This window comes from Thalassophryne amazonica, chromosome 7 (assembly GCF_902500255.1).
Source record: "Thalassophryne amazonica chromosome 7, fThaAma1.1, whole genome shotgun sequence".
Classification (NCBI taxonomy): domain Eukaryota; kingdom Metazoa; phylum Chordata; class Actinopteri; order Batrachoidiformes; family Batrachoididae; genus Thalassophryne; species Thalassophryne amazonica.
In genome coordinates this window covers 16,461,406-16,486,000 of record NC_047109.1, presented here as the reverse complement: position 1 = coordinate 16,486,000, position 24,595 = coordinate 16,461,406, and the positions used below count along the sequence as shown (strand labels likewise).

The window sequence follows — 24,595 nt, the reverse complement described above, 5'->3', positions numbered from 1 at the left end:
ATCAAAATGCATGCAAACTACAGCGAGCACTTGCTAATAATATTCAATGACAAAAACTTTATATTTCTAAATTTGTCCACAGTATAACGGCTAATGTGTGGTGCAATGTATAGTTTTGTGGGCATATTTTACATTTTGAAAGGAAAGCATTGTCTTTTTTAAGCTTCCACACGGTGGAACCATTTAAGTTCATCTTGCGCCATTTAAGCCCACCTCATGTATTTCCTCTAATACAAGTTAAATACATTTTTCTGTTCAAAAGTGTTTAAAAGTAACAGTTCACTGTGTGACTTTAAATTACTGATCTACTTTACTAGACACAGGTTAGGTGGATTGAAAACTTTAAATTGTCTGTAGGTGTGCACGCAGGTGTGAATGTGTTTGTTTGTCTGTTTGTGGCCCTGTGACAGACTGGCGTCCTGTTGAGGGTGAACCCCACCTCGTGCTCTATGACTGCTGGGATAGGCTCCAGCCCCCCGTGACCCTTAACTGGACTTAAGCAGTTGAAGATGGGTCTGCGTGTGTGTGTGTGTGTGTGTGTGTGTGTGTGTGTGTGTGTGTGTGTGTGTGTGTGTGTGTGTGTGTGTGCACAGATAGAGATGGATAGACAGAGAGATATATAGATAGATAAAATAAATTTTAATATGTAAATATAAATGTAATTTTTTAAAAAAAAGACATGTTCACTGTTATCCAATAAATATATATTGCTGTTTATTTTTAATTGAATTGCCTGAAATGAAACTACATTCACTGTACTGTGTTGTGTTTGTCATGTATGTCATTTGTTCAGATGATGATCTTGTTCAAAAGGGATTTTTTTTAAACATTTTCACTATCATTTATAAAATATATTGCATTAATTATATTTTTGAGCATTAATCATTGCATTAAACAAGTTTATTTTATCAATAAATGATGTTATGGGCTTATTTGGAACGCACATGGGCTTAAATGGTACTATGGTACCAATTAAGCCCATTCCAGACAAATTTCTTAATTACGTCTTTCTGAATTGTACATCAACTAATTCCTAAATATTCAAATGAGAGGTAAATCTTGCCCTTTAACAAATGATGTCACTTACAAATTATGTCAATATATAGGAAAAATAGCAAAACTTAGATTTTGGTGGGCTTAATGGCTACACTTACCCTACTACAGGGTTTAAAATGGAATAATCAAGAATATAACTGGGATATAAAACAGGCTTGTGCATTTTTAACTTCTGCTGTAGTTTAGGCAGGGGGGTTGAAATAGACTTGCCAAAATAATACTCAGGGTTTGAACTGGACTGGCAAGAATACACCTATGGTCTTAAAACCGGCTAGTCCATTTTAACCTCTGGAGTTATATGGGCAGGAGGTATATCAGGTTGTTACTCTTGAATAGATCCCCCTCTACTTCATTTTATTTGTAGTATTTTGATTTAAATGTTGCGCCAGAACAAACTCAAACAAGTGGCACACTGAAAAGGTATTTTAAAATACTTGTAAAGTCTCCATAAAGAAACTGGTTGCAATTAAATTAACATGAATGACACCTCAACATCATGTTTTCAAGACTATGTCATGTTTTTTTTAAACTTGTTTGACTGGTCTTGCGAACGTATGTTTGGAAATCACTTATTTATCAAAAATATTGCATTTTCTTCTATGTCCCCAAAATGGTACAGTCTGCATGCATGAAAAGCTGCTCCTGTACTGTGATTCACACTCTGGAGCAGAAGGTGGCTATAATGCACCTTTAAACTGGATGCCAACCACCATAAAACAAGAAGAACAAGATCTGAATGAGGATGAGCTGGATTTTAGAGAATGAGTGAAATTAATAAATCATGCTCTCAAGCTGAAAGACGATGATCTTGAATAAACTGAGAGAATATAAACTTCACATTACTCTGAACTCCACTTGTTTGCATTGTGTGGGACAGCTGGAGGTCAACAAGGAGGATGGCTAGGCTATCTGTAATCTTTTAAAAATATCTACAATCAAATGAAAAGTTTGTTTACATTTAGTCAGGTCAACATACATGTTTACCTCCTTCTTGACGTTTTCATCCGTTAAGTGGCGACAAGAAGCAGTTTACTTTGAGGTCTTTGTGCTTTATACAGTAACATTAGTAAGATGTTTGTGTTAAGAATAAGTAAATAATGTGCTGATTAAATTAATTTTGTGTCTTGTCTCATGTAACAGTAGTACCAGGTTTACCAAAAGGAAAAACAACTTACAGAGTATGACACATTTTTGAACAGATATAACTAATACTCAGTGGTGGGCACAGATAACCAAAAAATTAACTTCGATAACAGATAATCAGAAAAATGAAAAGTTATCTTTGATAAAGATAAAACGATAAACCACCCAAAAATGTATCGGAAGTTACAGATAACCGATAACTTACAGTATTGTCTCTGGTACATTTGCAACTACTAATAAACTGAATTTGAGTTTTAACACCACATTCGCTTCTAGCAGCATCAAAAACGACAACAGAACCAAACAATTAGCCCACACTTCTGTCTTTGAACATCTTGCCCCCTGCTGGAAGCTCTTGTTTACTACACAGCTTCCAGCACAGCAGCACCCTACGAGCAGCCACAAAGCCAGCTCTCTACCAATCACAATGTTCCAGTCAGGTGGAGGGTTTGGAAAATAAAGTCATACTGACTTATGGTTTGGTGTGAATACTGATAGAATAACTCCATTAATGTCAATTCTGTCGTTTGCACAAAGTTAAAATATAACATATATATTTTATTGTTGAATAATGCACTAATTCTGAGGTTTTGTAACAAACACAGACAGATCCCAAAGGATTCTGGGTAAAAGTGCCTCTGCTAAACACTGATTGGTTCAGTCATTCATTATGTAAACAAACATGTGACGTGTGTCGTGTGTTGGTGTTTACAGATAAATGTGCTTTTGTAAAATATTCCATTTTTTTATTTGTAAAAATAGACATTTTTACGGAGCCCTGGAAGTGTCATCGCAAAATGTTTTGCATGTGGAGAGAACGTGCGCACGTTTTATTATATTGTAAAACGTGCACTCAATATTGTCCTGACGCATAAATGTTGGCTTTACACTGTGCGAGTTTTGGCCCTTTATCAGATGATTTTTCATTCGTGCGAGAATTTTTTGGACGGCGTTTCAGGTTAATCGCATGTCCTGCATCGTGTAGTGTATATGGAGTAACAAGCTGCGTTTAACATCTCACGACCACCTCCTGATCGCCGATCGTATGGTCGAATGAAAATCAAAACTGTTTGATATTCTGGTCGGCCGTCATGAGGGTACCTGCTGCTGAAGAGCTACAAGCATCCAACTGCTCGCACTGTGCCTGTCCAAACACCGCAGAGCTGTCTTGTAATGTTTTTGTTTTGTTTTGTTTTTAAACTTTGATGTCTCCCATCGAGAGTTTTTTTTAATTAAGTTTGAAAAAAATGCTTACGTTTTGCTTCTGGAAACATGAATTTGACGTGTGGTTTTTGAACGTACAATGTGTGTGAGAACATAAATCGTGTGCTCTGAACTTTTACACTGTGCGGTTCTGTGGTACAGTTTGAACTGAAACCAAGTACAGTGATTAAAAATATCATACAGTGTTGCCTCAGCTTCAGGATGAATACTGCCATGACCTGCTATGAACACTACTGGCCAGTAGATGGCAGTAGAGGCCTTGAAAACTTGCCAAAACAAAATTCCAGATAATTCATGTCTGCTACATTTAAGATGCGTGGAATTTAACAAACGCAAATACAATAACAATGTCTATAAACCCAGAGAATATATTCACGAGAGTGTTAGGCACTAGAGTTTAATGCTGTTGTCCGTGGAGCCTGAACAGAGTGTCTGAAATGCATTTGTCCTGTCGTGAACGTACTGAGATTACCCTATCATACCCATAATGCACCGCTGGGCACAGCATGTGCTCACTAAAACCTTAAAAATTAGCACATTACTTTAAAACTAAAACATATATCTGATATTTTCACTTTATAAAAGTTCAGACATGACAGTAATTTTAAATAACTTGTCAAAAATTAGTTTGGTTAAAATTTGAACCATAAGTTAAAAATGTATGCCTCTGGATGACTTGCGTGATATTGCCAGTGTATCAGTATGGTGTTAAACAAAATTATTTTTCTTTTTTTTTTGTGACTGGTTCTCTTTTGTCTGCAGAGGGTAGAGTGGTTTCTCCTGGAAGCAGCTGTCTTCTGTTTGCAGAGGGTAGAACTACACATCTGTTAGGAAACTTTTAACAGGTAGGTGCTCAAATGATTTTAAATTTTAAAAATGTTGCTGTTCAGCTTTGTTTACTACGTTAGCGGTCTAAAAGTTATCAGACAAAAAATTTATCAGAAGATAATTAGTCCGATAATGGTTTTTAAAGTTATCTAAAAAGATAATCCGATAATGAAAACATTATCTTTGAGAATTATCTGTTATCAGAACTTTTATCGGAACTGTGCCCACCACTGCTAATACTCCCACGTGACGTATAGTCTGGAAAATCAGGTAGTTTGGATCAAACATCAAAATGACTCGCATTCTTTAAAAGTCATGTCAAGATGATTTACTGTTTACATTTAAATGGGATTTTCAGCATCCAAGTTCAAAGCACAGATGATGAATTTGGCACAGTTTAAGATTTTCAGTATGATCAGGAGAGACTGACCATCAATAGCTTGCCTCAGTCGCTGGTTTAGCTCGTCCACTTTGTTCTGTAAGAGACAGAGCCAGAGTGACTCCAGGTTATAGCCTCGTACAAGGGTCACTTTCAAACCTCTCTGGCCCCTACTTTTTACACGCAACTGCAAAAAGATTGGAGATTGAAACAATCTCTTGCCAGAGATCAACATGAAATCACAAACACAGAGAAGAGAAACAATGAGGAATACGGCCGGGTCCAATTCAGCTCCAGTCCACGCGGGTCAGAGCGTAGACGCGTAACGGTACTGAGGTTGTGACATCACAAAGCCCAATGAACAGTGATGCCTTTAATGAGCAGCAGATTGTTTCAGGTCTGAACTGAGTGAACTGAAGATGAAGGGATTCCAGCTGCAGAAAGCAAAGAGAAGCATCACAGATATTCAGTATTTTGCAGAAAAAAGTTGCAAAACAAATACAATAACAAGTCAAACATACAAACATTTGCATCTGTCACTGATGGCAGGTATCACAGTGAGGTCAATGACACATGAGGGGGACAAAAACAAGACAAACAAAAAAATAATAATTAGAATGTTACCCAAAACTGGAATAAAAAAAAATCAATCAAAGAAAATCATAATCTGTAATTGGGGGCATTGCAACAGGGTAGGGAATCTAGGTCATTACCCAGGGCCCCGAGCTGGAAGGGGGTCTCAAAATGGATCGACTATATTATATTTGATAGTCCACAGCAATGATTTCACAGAAACCCCTTAAATTCTATGATCAGCCACGTGTTGTGAGGGAAACTAAATTGACAAGTCCAGAACCCCGAGCGAGGACCCTGGGCATTCACGAGAAAAACGTTTCCGAATGTCAGAGCAACAACTCACAAAACACCATGAGGTGCATATTTTTGTGTTTAAATGTGTGAGTTTGCACACAATTTATCATTGTAATTTAAAACAATAAGTTTGTGTTGTAGCAATTTATTGTGTTTTTCAGTGGTTCATACAACCCCAATTCCAATGAAGCTGGGACGTTGTGTAAAATGTAAATAAAAACAGAATACATTGATTTACAAATACTCAACAAAAATATAAACGCAACACTTTTGGTTTTGCTCCCATTTTGTATGAGATGAACTCAAAGATCTAAAACTTTTTCCACATACACAATATCACCATTTCCCTCAAATATTGTTCACAAACCAGTCGAAATCTGTGATAGTGAGCACTTCTCCTTTGCTGAGATAATCCATCCCACCTCACAGGTGTGCCATATCAAGATGCTGATTAGACACCATGATTAGTGCACAGGTGTGCCTTAGACTGCCCACAATAAAAGGCCACTCTGAAAGGTGCAGTTTTGTTTTATTGGGGGGGGATACCAGTCAGTATCTGGTGTGACCACCATTTGCCTCATGCAGTGCATCACATCTCCTTCACATCATCCGTGAAGAGAACACCTCTCCAACGTGCCAAATGCCAGCAAATGTGAGCATTTGCCCACTCAAGTCGGTTACGACGACGAACTGGAGCCAGGTCGAGACCCCGATGAGGACGACAAGCATGCAGATGAGCTTCCCTGAGATGGTTTCTGACAGTTTGTGCAGAAATTCTTTGGTTATGCAAACCGATTGTTTCAGCAGCTGTCCGAGTGGCTGGTCTCAGACGATCTTGGAGGTGAACATGCTGGATGTGGAGGTCCTGGGCTGGTGTGGTTACACGTGGTCTGCGGTTGTGAGGCTGGTTGGATGTACTGCCAAATTCTCTGAAACGCCTTTGGAGACGGCTTATGGTAGAGAAATGAACATTCAATACACGAGCAACAGCTCTGGTTGACATTCCTGCTGTCAGCATGCCAATTGCACGTTCCCTCAAATCTTGCGACATCTGTGGCATTGTGCTGTGTGATAAAACTGCACCTTTCAGAGTGGCCTTTTATTGTGGGCAGTCTAAGGCACACCTGTGCACTAATCATGGTGTCTAATCAGCATCTTGATATGGCACACCTGTGAGGTGGGATGGATTATCTCAGCAAAGGAGAAGTGCTCACTATCACAGATTTAGACTGGTTTGTGAACAATATTTGAGGGAAATGGTGATATTGTGTATGTGGAAAAAGTTTTAGATCTTTGAGTTCATCTCATACAAAATGGGAGCAAAACCAAAAGTGTTGCGTTTATATTTTTGTTGAGTATGTTCAATTGAATACACCACAAAGACAAGACATTTAATGTTCAAACTGATAAACTTTATTGTTTTTGTGCAAATATTTGCTCATTTTGAAATGGATGCCTGCAACACGTTTCAAAAAAGCTGGGACAGTGGTATGTTTACCACTGTGTTACATCACCTTTCCTTATAACAACACTCAATAAGCATTTGGGAAATGAGGACACTAATTGTTGAAGCTCTGTAGGTGGAATTCTTTCCCATTCTTGCTTGATGTGCGACTTTAGTTGTTCAACAGTCCGGAGTCTCCGTTGTCGTATTGTGCACTTCATAATGCGCCACACATTTTCAATGGGTGACAGGTGTGGACTGCAGGCAGGCCAGTCTAGTACCCGCACTCTTTTACTACGAAGCCACGCTGTTGTAACACGTGCAGAATGTGGCTTGGATTGTCTTGCTGAAATAAGCAGGGACGTCCCTGAAAAAGACGTTGCTTGGATGGCAGCATGTGTTGCTCCAAAACCTGGATGTACCTTTCAGCATTGTTGGTGCCATCATAGATGTGTAAGTTGTCCATGTCATGGGCACTAACACACCCCCATACCATCACAGATGCTGGCTTTTGAACTTTGCGCTGGTAACAATCTGGATGGTCTTTTTCCTCTTTTTTCCATGATTTCCAGAAACAATTTGAAATGTGGACTCATCAGACCACAGCACACTTTTCCACTTTGCGTCTGTCCATTTCAGATGAGCTCGAGCCCAGAGGAGGTGGTGGTGTTTCTGGATGTTGCTGATGTGTGGCTTTCGCTTTGCATGGTAGAGTTGTAACTTGCCCTTGTAGATGTAGCAACGAACTGTGTTAACTGACAATGGTTTTCTGAAGTGTTCCTGAGCCCACGCAGTAAGATCCTTTACACAATGATGTCGGTTTTTAATGCAGTGCCGCCTGAGGGCATTGAATGTTGGTTTTTGGCCTTGCCGCTTACACGTAGAAAATTCTCCAGATTCTCTGAATCTTCTGATTATATTATGGACTGTAGATGATGGAATCCCTAAATTCCTTGCAATTGAACATTGAGAAACATTGTTCTTAAATTGTTGGACTATTTTTTTCATGCAGCTGTTCACAAAGTGGTGATCCTCACCCCATCTTAGCTTGTGAATGGCTGAGCCTTTTTGGGATGCTCATGACACTCACAATTAGTGTCCTCAGTTCCCAAATGCTTATTGAGTGTTGTTAGAAGGAAAGGTGATGTAACACAGTGGTAAACATACCACTGTCCCAGCTTTTTTGAAACATGTTGCAGGTATCCATTTCAAAATGAACATTACATTTTACACAACGTCCCAACTTCATTGGAATTGGGGCTGTAGTTTACATATGACTTCTATTTTTGTTCACTGTCAGTGAAATAATCAATCAATCAATCAATCAATTTTTTTATATAGCGCCAAATCACAACAAACAGTTGCCCCAAGGCGCTTTATATTGTAAGGCAAGGCCATACAATAATTATGTAAAACCCCAACGGTCAAAACGACCCCCTGTGAGCAAGCACTTGGCTACAGTGGGAAGGAAAAACTCCCTTTTAACAGGAAGAAACCTCCAGCAGAACCAGGCTCAGGGAGGGGCAGTCTTCTGCTGGGACTGGTTGGGGCTGAGGGAGAGAACCAGGAAAAAGACATGCTGTGGAGGGGAGCAGAGATCGATCACTAATGATTAAATGCAGAGTGGTGCATACAGAGCAAAAAGAGAAAGAAATATATAGCAGCATAACTAAGGGATGGTTCAGGGTCACCTGATCCAGCCCTAACTATAAGCTTTAGCAAAAAGGAAAGTTTTAAGCCTAATCTTAAAAGTAGAGAGGGTGTCTGTCTCCCTGATCTGAATTGGGAGCTGGTTCCACAGGAGAGGAGCCTGAAAGCTGAAGGCTCTGCCTCCCATTCTACTCTTACAAACCCTAGGAACTACAAGTAAGCCTGCAGTCTGAGAGCGAAGCGCTCTATTGGGGTGATATGGTACTACGAGGTCCCTAAGATAAGATGGGACCTGATTATTCAAAACCTTATAAGTAAGAAGAAGAATTTTAAATTCTATTCTAGAATTAACAGGAAGCCAATGAAGAGAGGCCAATATGGGTGAGATATGCTCTCTCCTTCTAGTCCCCGTCAGTACTCTAGCTGCAGCATTTTGAATTAACTGAAGGCTTTTTAGGGAACTTTTAGGACAACCTGATAATAATGAATTACAATAGTCCAGTCTAGAGGAAATAAATGCATGAATTAGTTTTTCAGCATCACTCTGAGACAAGACCTTTCTGATTTTAGAGATATTGCGTAAATGCAAAAAAGCAGTCCTACATATTTGTTTAATATGCGCTTTGAATGACATATCCTGATCAAAAATGACTCCAAGATTTCTCACAGTATTACTAGAGGTCAGGGTAATGCCATCCACAGTAAGGATCTGGTTAGACACCATGTTTCTAAGATTTGTGGGGCCAAGTACAATAACTTCAGTTTTATCTGAGTTTAAAAGCAGGAAATTAGAGGTCATCCATGTCTTTATGTCTGTAAGACAATCCTGCAGTTTAGCTAATTGGTGTGTGTCCTCTGGCTTCATGGATAGATAAAGCTGGGTATCATCTGCGTAACAATGAAAATTTAAGCAATACCGTCTAATAATACTGCCTAAGGGAAGCATGTATAAAGTGAATAAAATTGGTCCTAGCACAGAACCTTGTGGAACTCCATAATTAACTTTAGTCTGTGAAGAAGATTCCCCATTTACATGAACAAATTGTAATCTATTAGACAAATATGATTCAAACCACCGCAGCGCAGTGCCTTTAATACCTATGGCATGCTCTAGTCTCTGTAATAAAATTTTATGGTCAACAGTATCAAAAGCAGCACTGAGGTCTAACAGAACAAGCACAGAGATGAGTCCACTGTCTGAGGCCATAAGAAGATCATTTGTAACCTTCACTAATGCTGTCTGATGACACACCTGATCATAAAATTTAAAAAGTATCCATCTGCTCACTCATAAAAGTCACTGAGAAAATCTATCCGGATCAGGTCTTCAGCAGCAGGTGTGTTGTCTTTGCTTTGCTGAATCCACCTCAGGATGGAATGAGTTTGGGTCCTGGCAACCTTCCAAAAATTCCACAGAAAAATTTTTCATGTTGTCATTATGGGGTTCTGTGAGTAGCCAACTAACAAAGATAGATTGATCATATTTAAGATCGAAGCATTAAATAATGGTAGGGCTTCCTTGAGCAGCCTGGTAGGAATGGGGTCTAATAAACATGTTGATGGTTTGGATGAAGTAACTAATGAAAATAACTCAGACAGAACAATCGGAGAGAAAGAGTCTAACCAAATACCGGCATCACTGGAAGCAGCCAAAGATAACGATACGTCTTTGGGATGGTTATGAGTAATTTTTTCTCTAATAGTTAAAATTTTGTTAGCAAAGAAAGTCATGAAGTCATTACTAGTTAAAGTTAATGGAATACTCAGCTCAATAGAGCTCTGACTCTTTGTCAGCCTGGCTACAGTGCTGAAAAGAAACCTGGGGTTGTTCTTATTTTCTTCAATTAGTGATGAGTAGAAAGATGTCCTAGCTTTACGGAGGGCTTTTTTATAGAGCAACAGACTCTTTTTCCAGGCTAAGTGAAGATCTTCTAAGTTAGTGAGACGCCATTTCCTCTCCAACTTACGGGTTATCTGCTTTAAGCTACGAGTTTGTGAGTTATACCACGGAGTCAGGCACTTCTGATTTAAAGCTCTCTTTTTTAGAGGAGCTACAGCATCCAAAGTTGTCTTCAATGAGGATGTAAAACTATTGACGAGATACTCTATCTCACTTACAGAGTTTAGGTAGCTACTCTGCACTGTGTTGGTATATGGCATTAGAGAACATAAAGAAGGAATCATATCCTTAAACCTAGTTACAGCGCTTTCTGAAAGACTTCTAGTGTAATGAAACTTATTCCCCACTGCTGGGTAGTCCATCAGAGTAAATGTAAATGTTATTAAGAAATGATCAGACAGAAGGGAGTTTTCAGGGAATACTGTTAAGTCTTCTATTTCCATACCATAAGTCAGAACAAGATCTAAGATATGATTAAAGTGGTGGGTGGACTCATTTACTTTTTGAGCAAAGCCAATAGAGTCTAATAATAGATTAAATGCAGTGTTGAGGCTGTCATTCTCAGCATCTGTGTGGATGTTAAAATCGCCCACTATAATTATCTTATCTGAGCTAAGCACTAAGTCAGACAAAAGGTCTGAAAATTCACAGAGAAACTCACAGTAACGACCAGGTGGACGATAGATAATAACAAATAAAACTGGTTTTTGGGACTTCCAATTTTGATGGACAAGACTAAGAGTCAAGCTTTCAAATGAATTAAAGCTCTGTCTGGGTTTTTGATTAATTAATAAGCTGGAATGGAAGATTGCTGCTAATCCTCCGCCCCGGCCCGTGCTACGAGCATTCTGACAGTTAGTGTGACTCGGGGGTGTTGACTCATTTAAACTAACATATTCATCCTGCTGTAACCAGGTTTCTGTAAGGCAGAATAAATCAATATGTTGATCAATTATTATATCATTTACCAATAGGGACTTAGAAGAGAGAGACCTAATGTTTAATAGACCACATTTAACTGTTTTAGTCTGTGGTGCAGTTGAAGGTGCTATATTATTTTTTCTTTTTGAATTTTTATGCTTAAATAGATTTTTGCTGGTTATTGGTAGTCTGGGAGCAGGCACCGTCTCTACGGGGATGGGGTAATGAGGGGATGGCAGGGGGAAAGAAGCTGCAGAGAGGTGTATAAGACTACAACTCTGCTTCCTAAATAAGACACAGGTAAGGAAACACTTTTCCCATTACATTAGGTCCTTCAAAAACAACTAACATAAACAAAACAAAAACATCAAAAAAAAAAAAAAAACAGATTTGGATCTAAAAGGGTTTAAAAATTAGACTGAAAGTCTTTGCTTGATGCTGCAGTAGACAGCCAGGATGTCCAAATGCAGTTGTGTTCAAAACAACAGCTTAAAACCATTAAAACAGCTTTTATTTCCACACACACAAAAATTTGTTATTACTTTAGAGAAAGTGAAGAAAAAGGAATATTAGGCTGTTCAAAAAAGAGCAGTGTCTGTATTTTTCTTTACAAACTCAAACATTTAATGTATAAACTGAAGATTTATCTTTCCTGTGAATCACTGAACTAATATTTAGTTGTATAACAGTGTTTCTGAAAACTGCTTCACATCTGTGTTTCATGGTGTCAAACAACTTGTGAACAGGTTTTCCAGCCCAGGACCAGTGGATTACATCCCACCGTTCCTCTGTATTTCTTGGTTTTCCCTCAGAAACAGTATTTTTGATGTCACCCCACAAGTTTTCTATTGGATTAAGGTCCTGCGACTTGGAGTGGCCAGCCCAGATGCTACTCACTTGCTGGTGTGTTTGGGGTCGTTGTCTTTTTGAAACACCCATTTCAAGGGCATTTCCTCTTCTGCATAAGACATCGTGACATCTTCAAGTATTCTGATGTGTTCAAACTGATCCATGGTCCCTGGTATGTGATCAATAGACCCGACACCACAGTATGAGAAACATCCCCATATCATGATGCTCCACCAGGCTTCACTGTCTTCAGTGAAGTGGACTGTGGCTTGAATTCAGTTTTTGGGGGTCGTCTGACAAACTGTCTGTGGCCCCGAGACCCCAAAAAACAATCTTGCTTTCATCAGTCCATAAAATGTTGCTCCATTTCTCTTGAGCTCAGTCTGTGTTCTTTGTCAAACTTTAACCTCTTCAGCACCTTTGTGGGGTCTCTGGCCCATAGTTTGTCTTCACGTAGGCATCTTCTGACTGTTGCAGTACTCACAGGTAACTTAGACCTTCTCTGATCACCCTGGAGCTGATCACTGTCTGAGTCTTTGTGTCTGTTCTTTGAATCATTTGAATGACGGTTTTCTGTTTTCGTCCACGTTTTCCTATTTTTGATGCCATTTCGAAGCATTTGAGATCATTTAGCTGAGCCGGTCTGAGGTTGCTGGTCATCTCCCCTTCCCTGTGTCTTCCTGCCTGCGGAGTGGATCAACTTCACCTACATCAATTTGCGGCATCCTATTTAAATCTGTGCTGAACTGGAGGACGCCGCCAGATCCTTCCATCCCTGGAAATGGTAACCTGCCCTCCTCATGTGTTCTTCCAATCCTTTATCTTTCCTAGTGTCTCCTTGGTTTGTTTTGCCAACCCACTCGTTATATTTTTCTTCTCTTTTGCAGTCTGCAGCTGCCACCCCGCTCTGCTGGCCCACCTACCTGTTGGCACCTGGGACCCGTCTACCTGTAACCCCTCTTCCTGGTCTCCACTCCATCTGCACCATTTGCACATTTTTCTGAATAAATTGTTACCGTTGGCCTTTTCCACCTTAATCTGCCTCACTGCATTTGAGTCTGTCTCCAGTTCCTGGGTGCCACAACAGAAAGTTTGCTGGTCTTCTGAACAATGTCTGGAACAAACCATTTTAGTCAAATTTTCCAGAGAGAAATGAACAACAACCAGCATGAACAACATGTGCTGCCTTATCCATCCATCGCCTGGACCCGCGTGTGGACCCAGCAGTCACAGGGCGTGAGGCCGGGCACACCCTGGACAGGACGCTAGTCTGTCGCAGGGCAACATTCAAGGATTCAAGGATTCAAAAGAATTTTATTGTCATATGCACAAAAGAACATGTTGCCTGCACAATGTGTCTACTGCATTTAACCCATCCTAATTGCCTGTAGGAGCAGAAGTCGCCATTAGGCGCCCGGGGAACATGTGCTGCCTTCGTCCTTAAATAAGGGTCACCTTTTTTCCTCAGAGTGAATGATCTCACTAACTGAACTCCACACTGCTGTTATTCTGAGCACACCCCTTTCAATTAATGATTCAATTACACAGAATCAGCCAGATGCATGTGATGACTGTTGGTCTTCTTCTACTCTGCTACACCTACGGGTGAATTATTTGCCATGTAGGAATAGAATTTCTACCAAAACCAGTGATTAATCTGCTTAGTGATGCTGAACCTTCTGTTATTTTGAACACAGCTCTATTCTGGACCTGACTGACTGACTGACTGACTGACTGACTGACTGACTGACTGACTGACTGACTGACTGACTGACTGATTGACTCTGATGAGCTGCAGTTGTACCTGGAGGACAAAACAAGTGTTACATGTACCTGTATATCCACAAAAGGTTAAAGGTTAGAAGTGGGTCTGAGCGATGTTCAGGATCAGCAGCGTGTTTTTGTAATTTCTCTGTTTGGAGAATTAAAAACACAAAAAGCAACAGCCAATCATCCTAAAAGAGCATAAAGTGGGAAATGTTCAAACCACCTTCGTGCTCACATCTGTGCACGTTGTCAACATCACACTTCAATGCATGATGTCATCACAGTTTGTCAATCATCCTGTGTGACCGTGATGTGAGCCACAACCTCCCAGCATCCTTCACTGCTCCACACCAACAACTTAACCTGCAGTTATGTCAGCCATTAAAAAAAAATCATTTATTCATTAATATTTTTTTATTTCTTTTTAACTAAAAAAAAATATTCAAAGCAACTTGTTAATATTCTTCAATCATTATTTCAAACACAGAAATAAAGGAAACAGACTATTATTATTATTATTATTATTATTATTATTACTGTAAGTTTATACTGAATACTTAAAAAAAGCCTCCTTTAAGGTGGATCACGTCACGTGAGTGTTGGTGTGGAGCATGTGACCACGCTGATCTCCAGATCCAGATGTGGCGCTGAGGACGGAGGACGTGTTCGTTAAAACGCTTAGAAAACAAGAATGATACGTAACTGCACAATTTAAAAAAAGGAATAAAAGATTTTACAGTAAAATATGTAACTAAGGACCTCATGGAGAATCATTTCTATTAACAAAGACAAAATGTACTTAATTTTAAAGGGAATGAAGAAAATCTTAGTGACTAAAGACACTGAGGTTGGAGAGACTTTGGTTAAAATAACATTTTTCTGTTGCTCGTCCAGTCACAACTTAATGGTGGAGGAAAACACAAAAGCATTATTAAAAATAAAACGTGAAATTCATGTCTCTTTTTTGACAAAGTCTCTCTATCCTCTATTTAATTCTCTGGCTGTGATTGGAGAAGCGCATCAATGCTGATTTCATCAAATTGTCCACTTACATATGAAGACAGCGTTTGATAAACATTAGTAAGCCCCCCACCCCCCCACCTCCACCCATAAGAGCGTCATGGCGGCTGACCTTTTCGTCACAGGTGCAGCCCAGGTCGTCTGTCCCTGCAGAGGTGGGGCCAGAGGAGACGGGTCTGGAGACCTCCTCTGGCACGGCAGGTCTGTAAGGAGGACTCCTCAGCAGGTGGTTCAGGCTGCCGTGGGTTCCGTTGTTGGCAGCGGGTTTGAGACCCAGCAGATCTGGATCAGACATCAGTTTGACATCAGTGAGAAAAACTGAATGATCAAAAATCCGCTATGATCCACGGACGGCGTTAATCATGTGACTGATTTACACGCACAAATTCAAAAACGTCTTACCACACATGACATTATAAAGCTCGATGTTTTCAAAGGCCGGGACTTTAGTATTGAACTTAAATGTCGGCCCATAACCCAGGAAGATAGTCTGGAAGTGGGAAGATGATAAATGTCACAAAGAACAACCAAAAGTCAAACAGATTTCTAAATGTGAGAAATAAAAAAAAAATCAGAAATCAAAATCATTGATCATCTTCATCAACGAAAAACACACAAAGATTAAGGCAAATAATAAACAAATGGAAACCTGAAGGGAAGAAAACAGGAAATGCCTGTTTGTTGTGGGCTCCACAAAGGAGGTCATGTGATATTTAGTGATGATCGTTTTAGTGTTTTGAAGATAAGGTTGGACTTTTTGACAGTACAGCACTTGATTACCGCTATGCTGGAAGTTAGTCCACGCCCTCTGACCTGTGACATCAGCACAAATCCTCTCTACGCCCTCAGGCTGTATCCCAATTCAGGGGCTGCATTCTTCTATGCATCCCTGCATTCTCTGTAGATCAGGGTCCACATCCGCGAAGCATCTCAAAGTCCTCTCAAAGAACTCCTAACTTAGCCTAAAATTTCTTAGCACAGAATCTTAGCCTAAGAGTGAACCAGGAGGGGACAAAAACTCCTATCTTTGTGAGAATGCGGGGTTGACCTCATTGCTAGGTATGACACAGTCCTCTAAGAGCTGTGAATAGTTGTCACAGAAAGGGGAGGAGAAATAAAAACAAAACAAAACAAATGCACTCCGTCCTCTAAGTCATGAATGGACAGTGAAATCAACACGTGTAATGGTGAGGATAACTGAATGTTATGATGATGAAACTCAGCAAAATTAAATGAATTGTTACACAAAGTTTGAACAATGTTTTGGTAAAATGTTTGAATGTAGGTCATTCAAATGCCCAATATCTATATATTAAAAGCGTGTATGTGTGAGTTTATTTTGTAAGTTCATTGTAAGTACAAATACGAGGGTAGGCTGAAAAGTTCTAAGGCTGACTATGATGCAGTTGTCGAACTGAACAAATTCAGGGTTATTTTTCTACATGGTCTCCCTGTAACTCCACACACTTCTTCCAGCGGTGCTTGAGTGCTTGGATTCCCTTGGCATAGAAGCTTTCATCCTCAACAGCAGCCATCACCTCATCATTGCTCCGATAGTGCTTCCCAGCCAAGTTTTTTTCAGGTTTGGGAACAGATGAAAGTTCGAGGGTGCCAAGTCAGACGAGTATGGTGGGTGATCTACCAGTTCAAATCCACTCTCGTGGATAGTGGCCACGGCCACTGTTGACTTGTGAGCTGGGGCATTGTCTTGATGGAACAGCACCCCTTTCGTCAGCTTTCCTGGTCGCTTCTTTTTGATAGCCTCGCGAAAATGTCTCAATAGGTTAGAATAGTACTGTCCATTTATGGTTTGTCCCTTTTCAAGATAGTCCACGAACACAATGCCCTTGGCATCCCAGAAAACTGAAACCATGACCTTCCCCGCAGACAAAACGACCTTGGCCTTCTTTGGAGGTGGTGACCTTGGGTGTTTCCACTGCATTGATTGTTTTTTTTTGTCTCTGGTTCAAAGTGGTGAACCCAACACTCATCCTGGGTAAGAAAACGTTCCATGTAACTGGCTGGATCCTCTTCAAATTGCACCAAGTTTGCCTTCGACATGACTAGCCTGGTGCGTTTCTGATCAGGTGTCAGAAGACGTGGCACACACCGAGCTGACACCTTTGACATTCCAAGTTCTTCATGCAGAATGTGTTCAATTCTCTCAAGGGATATTCCCACAGCATCTGCTAGCTGATTAATCGTTGATCGTCTGTTATCCATCACCATTTCATGAACAAGGTCAATGTTTTTCTGGGTTGTGGCTGTTGCAGGCCGCCCAGACCTTGGGTCGTCTTCAAGGCTCTCTCTGCCCCTTTTAAATTCAGCTGCCCACTTCTGCACTGTAGATATGGAGGGAGCTTCATCCCCTAATGTAGCAACCATATCGGCATGAATGTCCTTGGGATTTAACCCCTTCTTATGCAGGTACTTAATCACACTGCGATGCCAGATTTTGTTCATTTTTGCCATTTCCCTCTACCACAAACTTTCAAACTTGGCTATGAACCACAAACTACCTCACAACCTGGAAGAAAAAAACACAGTTAGTCATCAGAAGAGTTGAACTTAATGCATGCCAAGTTTTATTGAAATGGCATTTCTCCTTCTTGGTGAGCCTTAGAACTTTTCAGTCTACCCTCGTACATGCATGATACAACAAAGTGAAAACACTTATTTCCATTGTGGTTCACTGGAGAATCAAATGGCAAAATAGAAGCAATAACAAAAGAAAATAACAATATTAATAATCATACTAAAATAATGATAATATTAATCGTGTGTATATGATAACAAGAACCTAGACAATTTATAAATACATTAAGACAGTAAATTAACATAAAAAAAAATTAATGGATCAAGCCGGAAGTATGTTAGAGACTCACTGTCATCCTATATACAGAGAATATCTCTGTTTCATCTCTGTTTTTTCTGCCATCTTCTCTGCTTAAGACACTCTTAGGCTTCTTAAAAGTCCTCCTCCCTATTCGTACCAGTTTGGCACCTTAGGAGCTCTCTTAAGGCCAAAGGTGCTTTGAGGACAACTTTCATCTTACCAAGGGAAAATTCTAAGAAATGTCTCAGAATTTGAGGAATTCTGAGATTTTTCTTAGAGTAACATCACTAGGAGCTATTTTTAGCCCTGGGCTGCTTCATGGATACGGGTCCTGGTCTTCAGAGAATGCATCCTTCCAGGGATGCATCCACTATAGATCTGTTCTTCAGCGAATGCATCCTTAAATCAGTACAAAATGTCTCTCCACCTGGCAGCCTTGGAAGCTGCACGTGACAAACGTAATGGGTATAATAAGCTTAGTGGGCATAATCAACAATTTAGCAATCATTTTTCAGTGCTTATTTATACTTCTAAACATTACAGATTTACCATTGTATGTGTGGTTAAAAAAATGCCACACAGTGACTCATGGGACTGTTTAGGCTGCAAAGGATTCACTTGTTGTAAACTTCATTTTTGAGGCTGCATACGTCGCCTGGTTTACAAGGAGCCTTTGAAGTGGGACAGCAGTTTACGCAGCCGACTTACAGCTTGTTAGCTTCCTACCTGCATGCTGTTGATCTTATTGTCGTATCCATGGTCCCCAGAGAAGCTGCAGTGTCGCTTCCCTTCAGGAACTTTCCTGTAATGCATTTGAAGAAAAAGTAGGTGATGTGTTCAGATGACAAAAGACCAAAAATAATCCATTAAAATTACATTAGCAGCCTGCAAAGAGCTCAAAATTATTCAAGAAAGCCATAGTTCACATTTTCTAACCCATAGAATCTGTGTTGTGAGAAGTTGAACATTTGTACAAAATATTAATAATTTATATTTGAACAATAAATGTCCGCTGTTCATTAAAAACATACAAACATCCACAAGATTTAATGTTGAAGTGTGTGTGTGTGTGTGTGTGTGTGTGTGTGTGTGTGTGTGTGTGTGTGTGTGTGTGTGTGTGTGTGTGTGTGTGTGTGTGTGTGTGTGTGTGTGTGTGTGTTAATTCAAAATGCTGCAGCTAGAGTACTGACGGGGACTAGAAGGAGAGAGCATATCTCACCCATATTGGCCTCTCTTCATTGGCTTCCTGTTAATTCTAGAATAGAATTTAAAATTCTTCTTCTTACTTATAAGGTTTTGAATAATCAGGTCCCATCTTATCTTAGGGACCTCGTAGTACCATATCACCCCAATAGAGCGCTTCGCTCTCAGACTGCAGGCTTACTTGTAGTTCCTAGGGTTTGTAAGAGTAGAATGGGAGGCAGAGCCTTCAGCTTTCAGGCTCCTCTCCTGTGGAACCAGCTCCCAATTCAGATCAGGGAGACAGACACCCTCTCTACTTTTAAGATTAGGCTTAAAACTTTCCTTTTTGCTAAAGCTTATAGTTAGGGCTGGATCGGGTGACCCTGAACCATCCCTTAGTTATGCTGCTATAGACGTAGACTGCTGGGGGGTTCCCATGATGCACTGTTTCTTTCTCTTTTTGCTCTGTATGCACCACTCTGCATTTAATCATTAGTGATCGATCTCTGCTCCCCTCCACAGCATGTCTTTTTCCTGGTTCCCTCCCTCAGCCCCAACCAGTCCCAGCAGAAGACTGCCCCTCCCTGAGCCTGGTTCTGCTGGAGGTTTCTTCCTGTTAAAAGGGAGTTTTTCCTTCCCACTGTAGCCAAGTGCTTGGTCACAGGGGGTCGTTTTGACCGTTGGGGTTTTACATAATTATTGTATGGCCTTGCCTTACAATATAAAGCGCCTTGGGGCAACTGTTTGTTGTGATTTGGCGCTATATAAATAAATTGATTGATTGATTGATTGATTGTGTGTGTGTGTGTGTGTGTGTGTGTGTGTGTGTGTGTGTGTGTGTGTGTGTGTGTGTGTGTGTGTGTAAATTGGTGGCTGCACAGTATTTGCCCCCGGGGACATAATAAAGCACTTATGTTAAATATTTTATATGTACTTTTTAGACATCAAATCAAAGTTCAAATTAATTATTCAAATTTAAAATTATTTTTAAATTAATACCCTGTATTCTCAAAGTGGTGACAAATCAAAATTAGACAAGAATATCAAATCAAACCAAATCAAATCAATTTTATTTATATAGCACCAAATCACAACAAACAGTTACCCCAAGGTGCTTTATATTGTAAGGCAAAAGCCATACAATAATTACAGAAAAACCCCAACGGTCAAAACGACCCCCTGTAAGCAAGCACTTGGCGACAGTGGGAAGGAAAAACTCCCTTTTAACAGGAAGAAACCTCCAGCAGAACCAGGCTCAGGCAGGGGCAGTCTTCTGCTGGGACTGGTTGGGGCTGAGGGAGAGAACCAGGAAAAAGACATGCTGTGGAAGAGAGCAGAGATCAATCACTAATGATTAAATGCAGAGTGGTGCATACAGAGCAAAAAGAGAAAGAAACACTCAGTGCATCATGGGAACCCCCCAGCAGCAGTCTAAGTCTATAGCAGCATAACTAAGGGATGGTTCAGGGTCACCTGATCCAGCCCTAACTATAAGCTTTAGCAAAAAGGAACGTTTTAAAATATAAAAAACAAAACAATATGAGCCCCCTTTAATCCATGGTCACTTTTACAGCCAGTTGACTTGAAAGGTCACATACTAAGTCAAATGGAGATCAGCTGGGTTTAGCTGTCTGGTTTCAGTTGTATGAACGAGGGATCACAGGCGGGTTTGACCCTGGTATAACAGTATATGTTACCCAGGGTTGGGAGGGTTACTTTAAAAATGTATTCCGACACAGTTAGTAGTTATCTGTTGAAAAATGTAATCAGTAACGTAATCCAAGTACCATAATATTAAAGTAATATAATTTGATTACTTTCAATTACTTCTGGATTACTCCAATATCAAATATGCTAATACAGACAAAAGAAACTAAATATAAATAGTCTTGACCACATAGTACAGTTTATTAAGCAAAAATAAAACTGTTTCTTTTACATGGCATGCTCTGTTTTACTTCACATTATGAATTAAGAGCACCCACAATATTGTTTTAAACACACCTAGTGTTCACCTGCTAAATTTTCAACAAAAAATACCAAACACATGAAGGATAATGAAAATTCAGGCAGTGTGCGGATGAATTTGTAATTAAAAGTGGCTTGCAGAACAGAAAAAAGTCTACTACTTGTTCAGTAAACATAAAATTATCTTACTTTAGTCTTTCATTTGCACCATGTTTAACATATCAGTCCACTTAATGAAAACCATTAAAGTAAATCCTGTCAGTAAGGAGGCGTGGTCGCCATTTTAATTCCGGGCAAGTTAGTGATTTGCGTGCATAGAAGTTCAAGAAACAGGTGGAATATGCTGGAAAGCTGCGCATGTTGGCAAAGCCACAAACGGAGGAACAAGGGAGACAATATTTCCTTCCATAAGTAAGTGAGTTTGGTTCTTCTTGTCACTTTGTCCGTGATATTTGGATGATAAACAGCTGTATGTCTCCTGCTGTACCTGTGTCGCCCGATGACAAGGACCATTAACTCTTCACTTATATCTAGTTGATAGTTTCCACTGCTAGACCAATGTCTAGTTAAAATACTTGTCGTTAGTGATAAAAATTGTTCGACAAGACTGGGGATATTTTTTTATTTGCACCTTAAAATAATGACATTATAATGATCCGCGCTGTGCCGCTCACAGTCACACCCACACATAGAGATGTGTACACACACCACTGACTTCATGAATGAAACTCGGGCAATAAAGGATAATTGTGTAAAAATATAATATATATATAAATGTATTGTAATGGTTTTAAGAACCGCGCTGCGTTGAACAGCAGCTGCAGCAGGACGCCTCAGCTCAGCAGCTTGAACAGTGCAGATCCGTGTAACTTTCAACATGTGTGTGTATCAGAGTAAATTTAATACTTTCGTGACATAATTTAATGTCATTTAATTTTACTGGTTCGATATCCAGGTCAAAATGACATTTTAACACATATTTTGCGAGCATTTTTCTGAGTGTGTTCAGCCACGGATCTCCATTGAAAATGCATTAACATCTGGGAACTTCATCAATATTTTGCCCGGTTAGGAGACGTCATGTTGCTGTCCATGAAGGGACGTTTTCGTTTCAAAGAAAAAAATATATATACAGATAATATCATAAAATGCATTAAAATTGTAATCCTGCAAACTAATCCCCATTTTTACTAAATATACCTGTAATCTGAATACGTCTTTTTTTCTGTAACTGTAGCAGAATACAGTTACCTTTTTTTTGTATCCTAATTACGGAACGCCGTTACATGTATTCCGTTACTCCCCAAGCCTGATCTTACCCCCCTGGATATCCCCCCCCCCCCGGGTGGGAAGATATCCTAGGATATCTTACCCCTCACCCTGGAAACCTGATTTGGAAATGTGATGGAAAATACTCCAATATATCCTAGGACAACTTCCCCCCGGAGGGGGAAGTTAAACTGGGGGGAATTTACAGGGGGGGAGATAAACTGTTACACCAGGTCGGCCCGTGACTGAAAAACTGGGTTCTGGATTAATTTCTGGAATAAGCTCCACCTTCCACACGGTGCACCTCCGCCAATGCTATGAGCTTTGGAAAATGTGTAAGCGATGGCAACGTTGGCCCCAATGCTATCAGGATTATTCAGCCTGGACACAAGGGGACGCTCTCTTAATATCCACAGACTTGAAAAAAAAAACATTTGAGTCCTGCCTGACCTTCTCTGTTTGTTGATAGATGTCATAAAGGCTGGACACTGTGGTGGTTTGAGCAAAACATTCACCAAACTCCAAACCACATGAGGGTGGAGCCCAATAAGGTGTTAACACTTAGACCTGACTCCGAGAGGAATCTGCACTCTGAGGGCCGCTCTAGTTTAAAGGAGCAAAAAGTGAATAAAAAGCAGCGTTCTATCAGGTTTCATGTCCTTCAGCCCTCAGGCGACTCGGACCAACACCAACCATGTCATTAAAAACACACACACTTTTTATGAAGGAGCCATAAAAACTCTTTGCACAGTGATCCTCATTAATGTCTGTGAGCACGTTTCCACAGGCTGAAGCCACAAGCACGTCCAAAATGTAAATGAGGAGCTGATGGAGTGAAGAGGACCAAACAGAGAGTCTGATCTGGAGCAAAGAGTTAGTCAGGCTCAGGATTCATATAAAACCTGACTCGTGCATATCTGTGAGCATGTAAATGCTTCAGGGCTCCAGTGCCGACGATTAGGATGCCTGTCAAACGGATCCAAAGACAAACCTCAAAGGTGCTTTTCATTTAGATGTTTAGTGCGTGCGTGCGTGCGGTAAGCAGGAGGTGGTTAACATCATGCATGTGTGCACGCTGGTGCAGGAGACTTTATGTTTTACTCTCTAACTGGATCACTTCAGCACCACTACATCAAAGATAACTTTAAAAGTCGCTCAACTTAGGTCTGCTATGTTTTTTTTTTACACAATCATCTCCAGCCTGGGTTTTCATTGAACAATCTATATCCAAACTCCCCTTAAGTTTGTATTTGTACTCTTCTAACCCTAAAATTTTAAAGAAAAAAACAACAAATCCCTTCTTAAAAAATACAATCGATTTTTGGTTCAAAGCTCATAAACATATAGGTGATACACCCACTATCTCACAATTTTCGCCCATTTGGGGTAATACTTTGTTCGCTCCTGGCAGAGCAGATGGTGGCTTTAAAGTTTGGTCAGACAAAGGCATAAAAAAAGTAGGAGATCTGTATAATCAAGGTACATTGTTAACATTTAATGAACTTAGCACGAAGTATTCAATTCCTCAAAAATATTTTTTAAGTACCTGCAAATAAAACATTTTATTTCACATCATAGTGATGCTATTTGTGAACCTTCACTGTCCTGCCTAGAGGGAATTATGATAAAACATGGGCATGGAAAACGTCAGATTTCAATATTATATGCAGCATTAGTTGCATCTGATAAAGAATCCAGTAATGATACAGTGAGAGCATGGAGTTTGGATATTAAAGAAGCTTTTGATGAGGCTGAATGGGCAACAGCATGTTTAAAAGCTCAAACTCAAACAACTCAAGAATGAAACTTTCCACATATATGCAATAAATGCTTAACTGAAAAAGGTACTTTAATTCATTGTGTGTGGGAATGTATTAAGGTTAAAAAGTTTTGGGAGATTATTGTCAGCTATTTAAGGAAAATTATTGGTGTACATATACCCTGTGTAGCAAAGCTCTGTATTTTAGGACTATATCCACATGACCTTCCTATACGTGCCGGACATCGAACTCTCATTGACTTTGGCCTCCTGCAAGCCAGGAGGCTGATCGCTTTGTCCTGGAGAGAGACTGAGGTACGCTCAAAACAATCTTTTTTGGGAGAAATGGCAGGATGCATCACGCTAGAGAGACTGACGTACATAACAAGAGGCAAAGTACAGGAGTTCGAGAATGTATGGGCGCATTTGATGGACTACCTAAAGAACTGCTGAAGTGGGTTTGTTGAGAAGGTGACATTGAATATTGAGTGTGACTTTTTTCCTTTTTTTTATTAACTTTTTATTTATTT

General features: G+C 40.0%; 1 protein-coding gene across 2 annotated transcripts in view; it reads right to left on the bottom strand.

Annotated features, from left to right (window-relative positions):
* enpp2 (ectonucleotide pyrophosphatase/phosphodiesterase 2) overlaps window positions 1-24,595 on the bottom strand; it is a 117,492-nt gene that overhangs the window by 16,887 nt on the left and 76,010 nt on the right. Inside the window, exons 16-19 of one of the 2 annotated variants that reach the window (XM_034173898.1) lie at window positions 18,614-18,689; window positions 15,454-15,541; window positions 15,164-15,333; window positions 4,682-4,817 (exon numbers count right to left, since the gene is read on the bottom strand). In XM_034173898.1, coding sequence (XP_034029789.1) covers window positions 4,682-4,817; window positions 15,164-15,333; window positions 15,454-15,541; window positions 18,614-18,689 — 470 coding nt within the window. The remainder of the gene's footprint in view (window positions 1-4,681; window positions 4,818-15,163; window positions 15,334-15,453; window positions 15,542-18,613; window positions 18,690-24,595) is intronic. The other variant, XM_034173899.1, reaches the window with a different exon arrangement.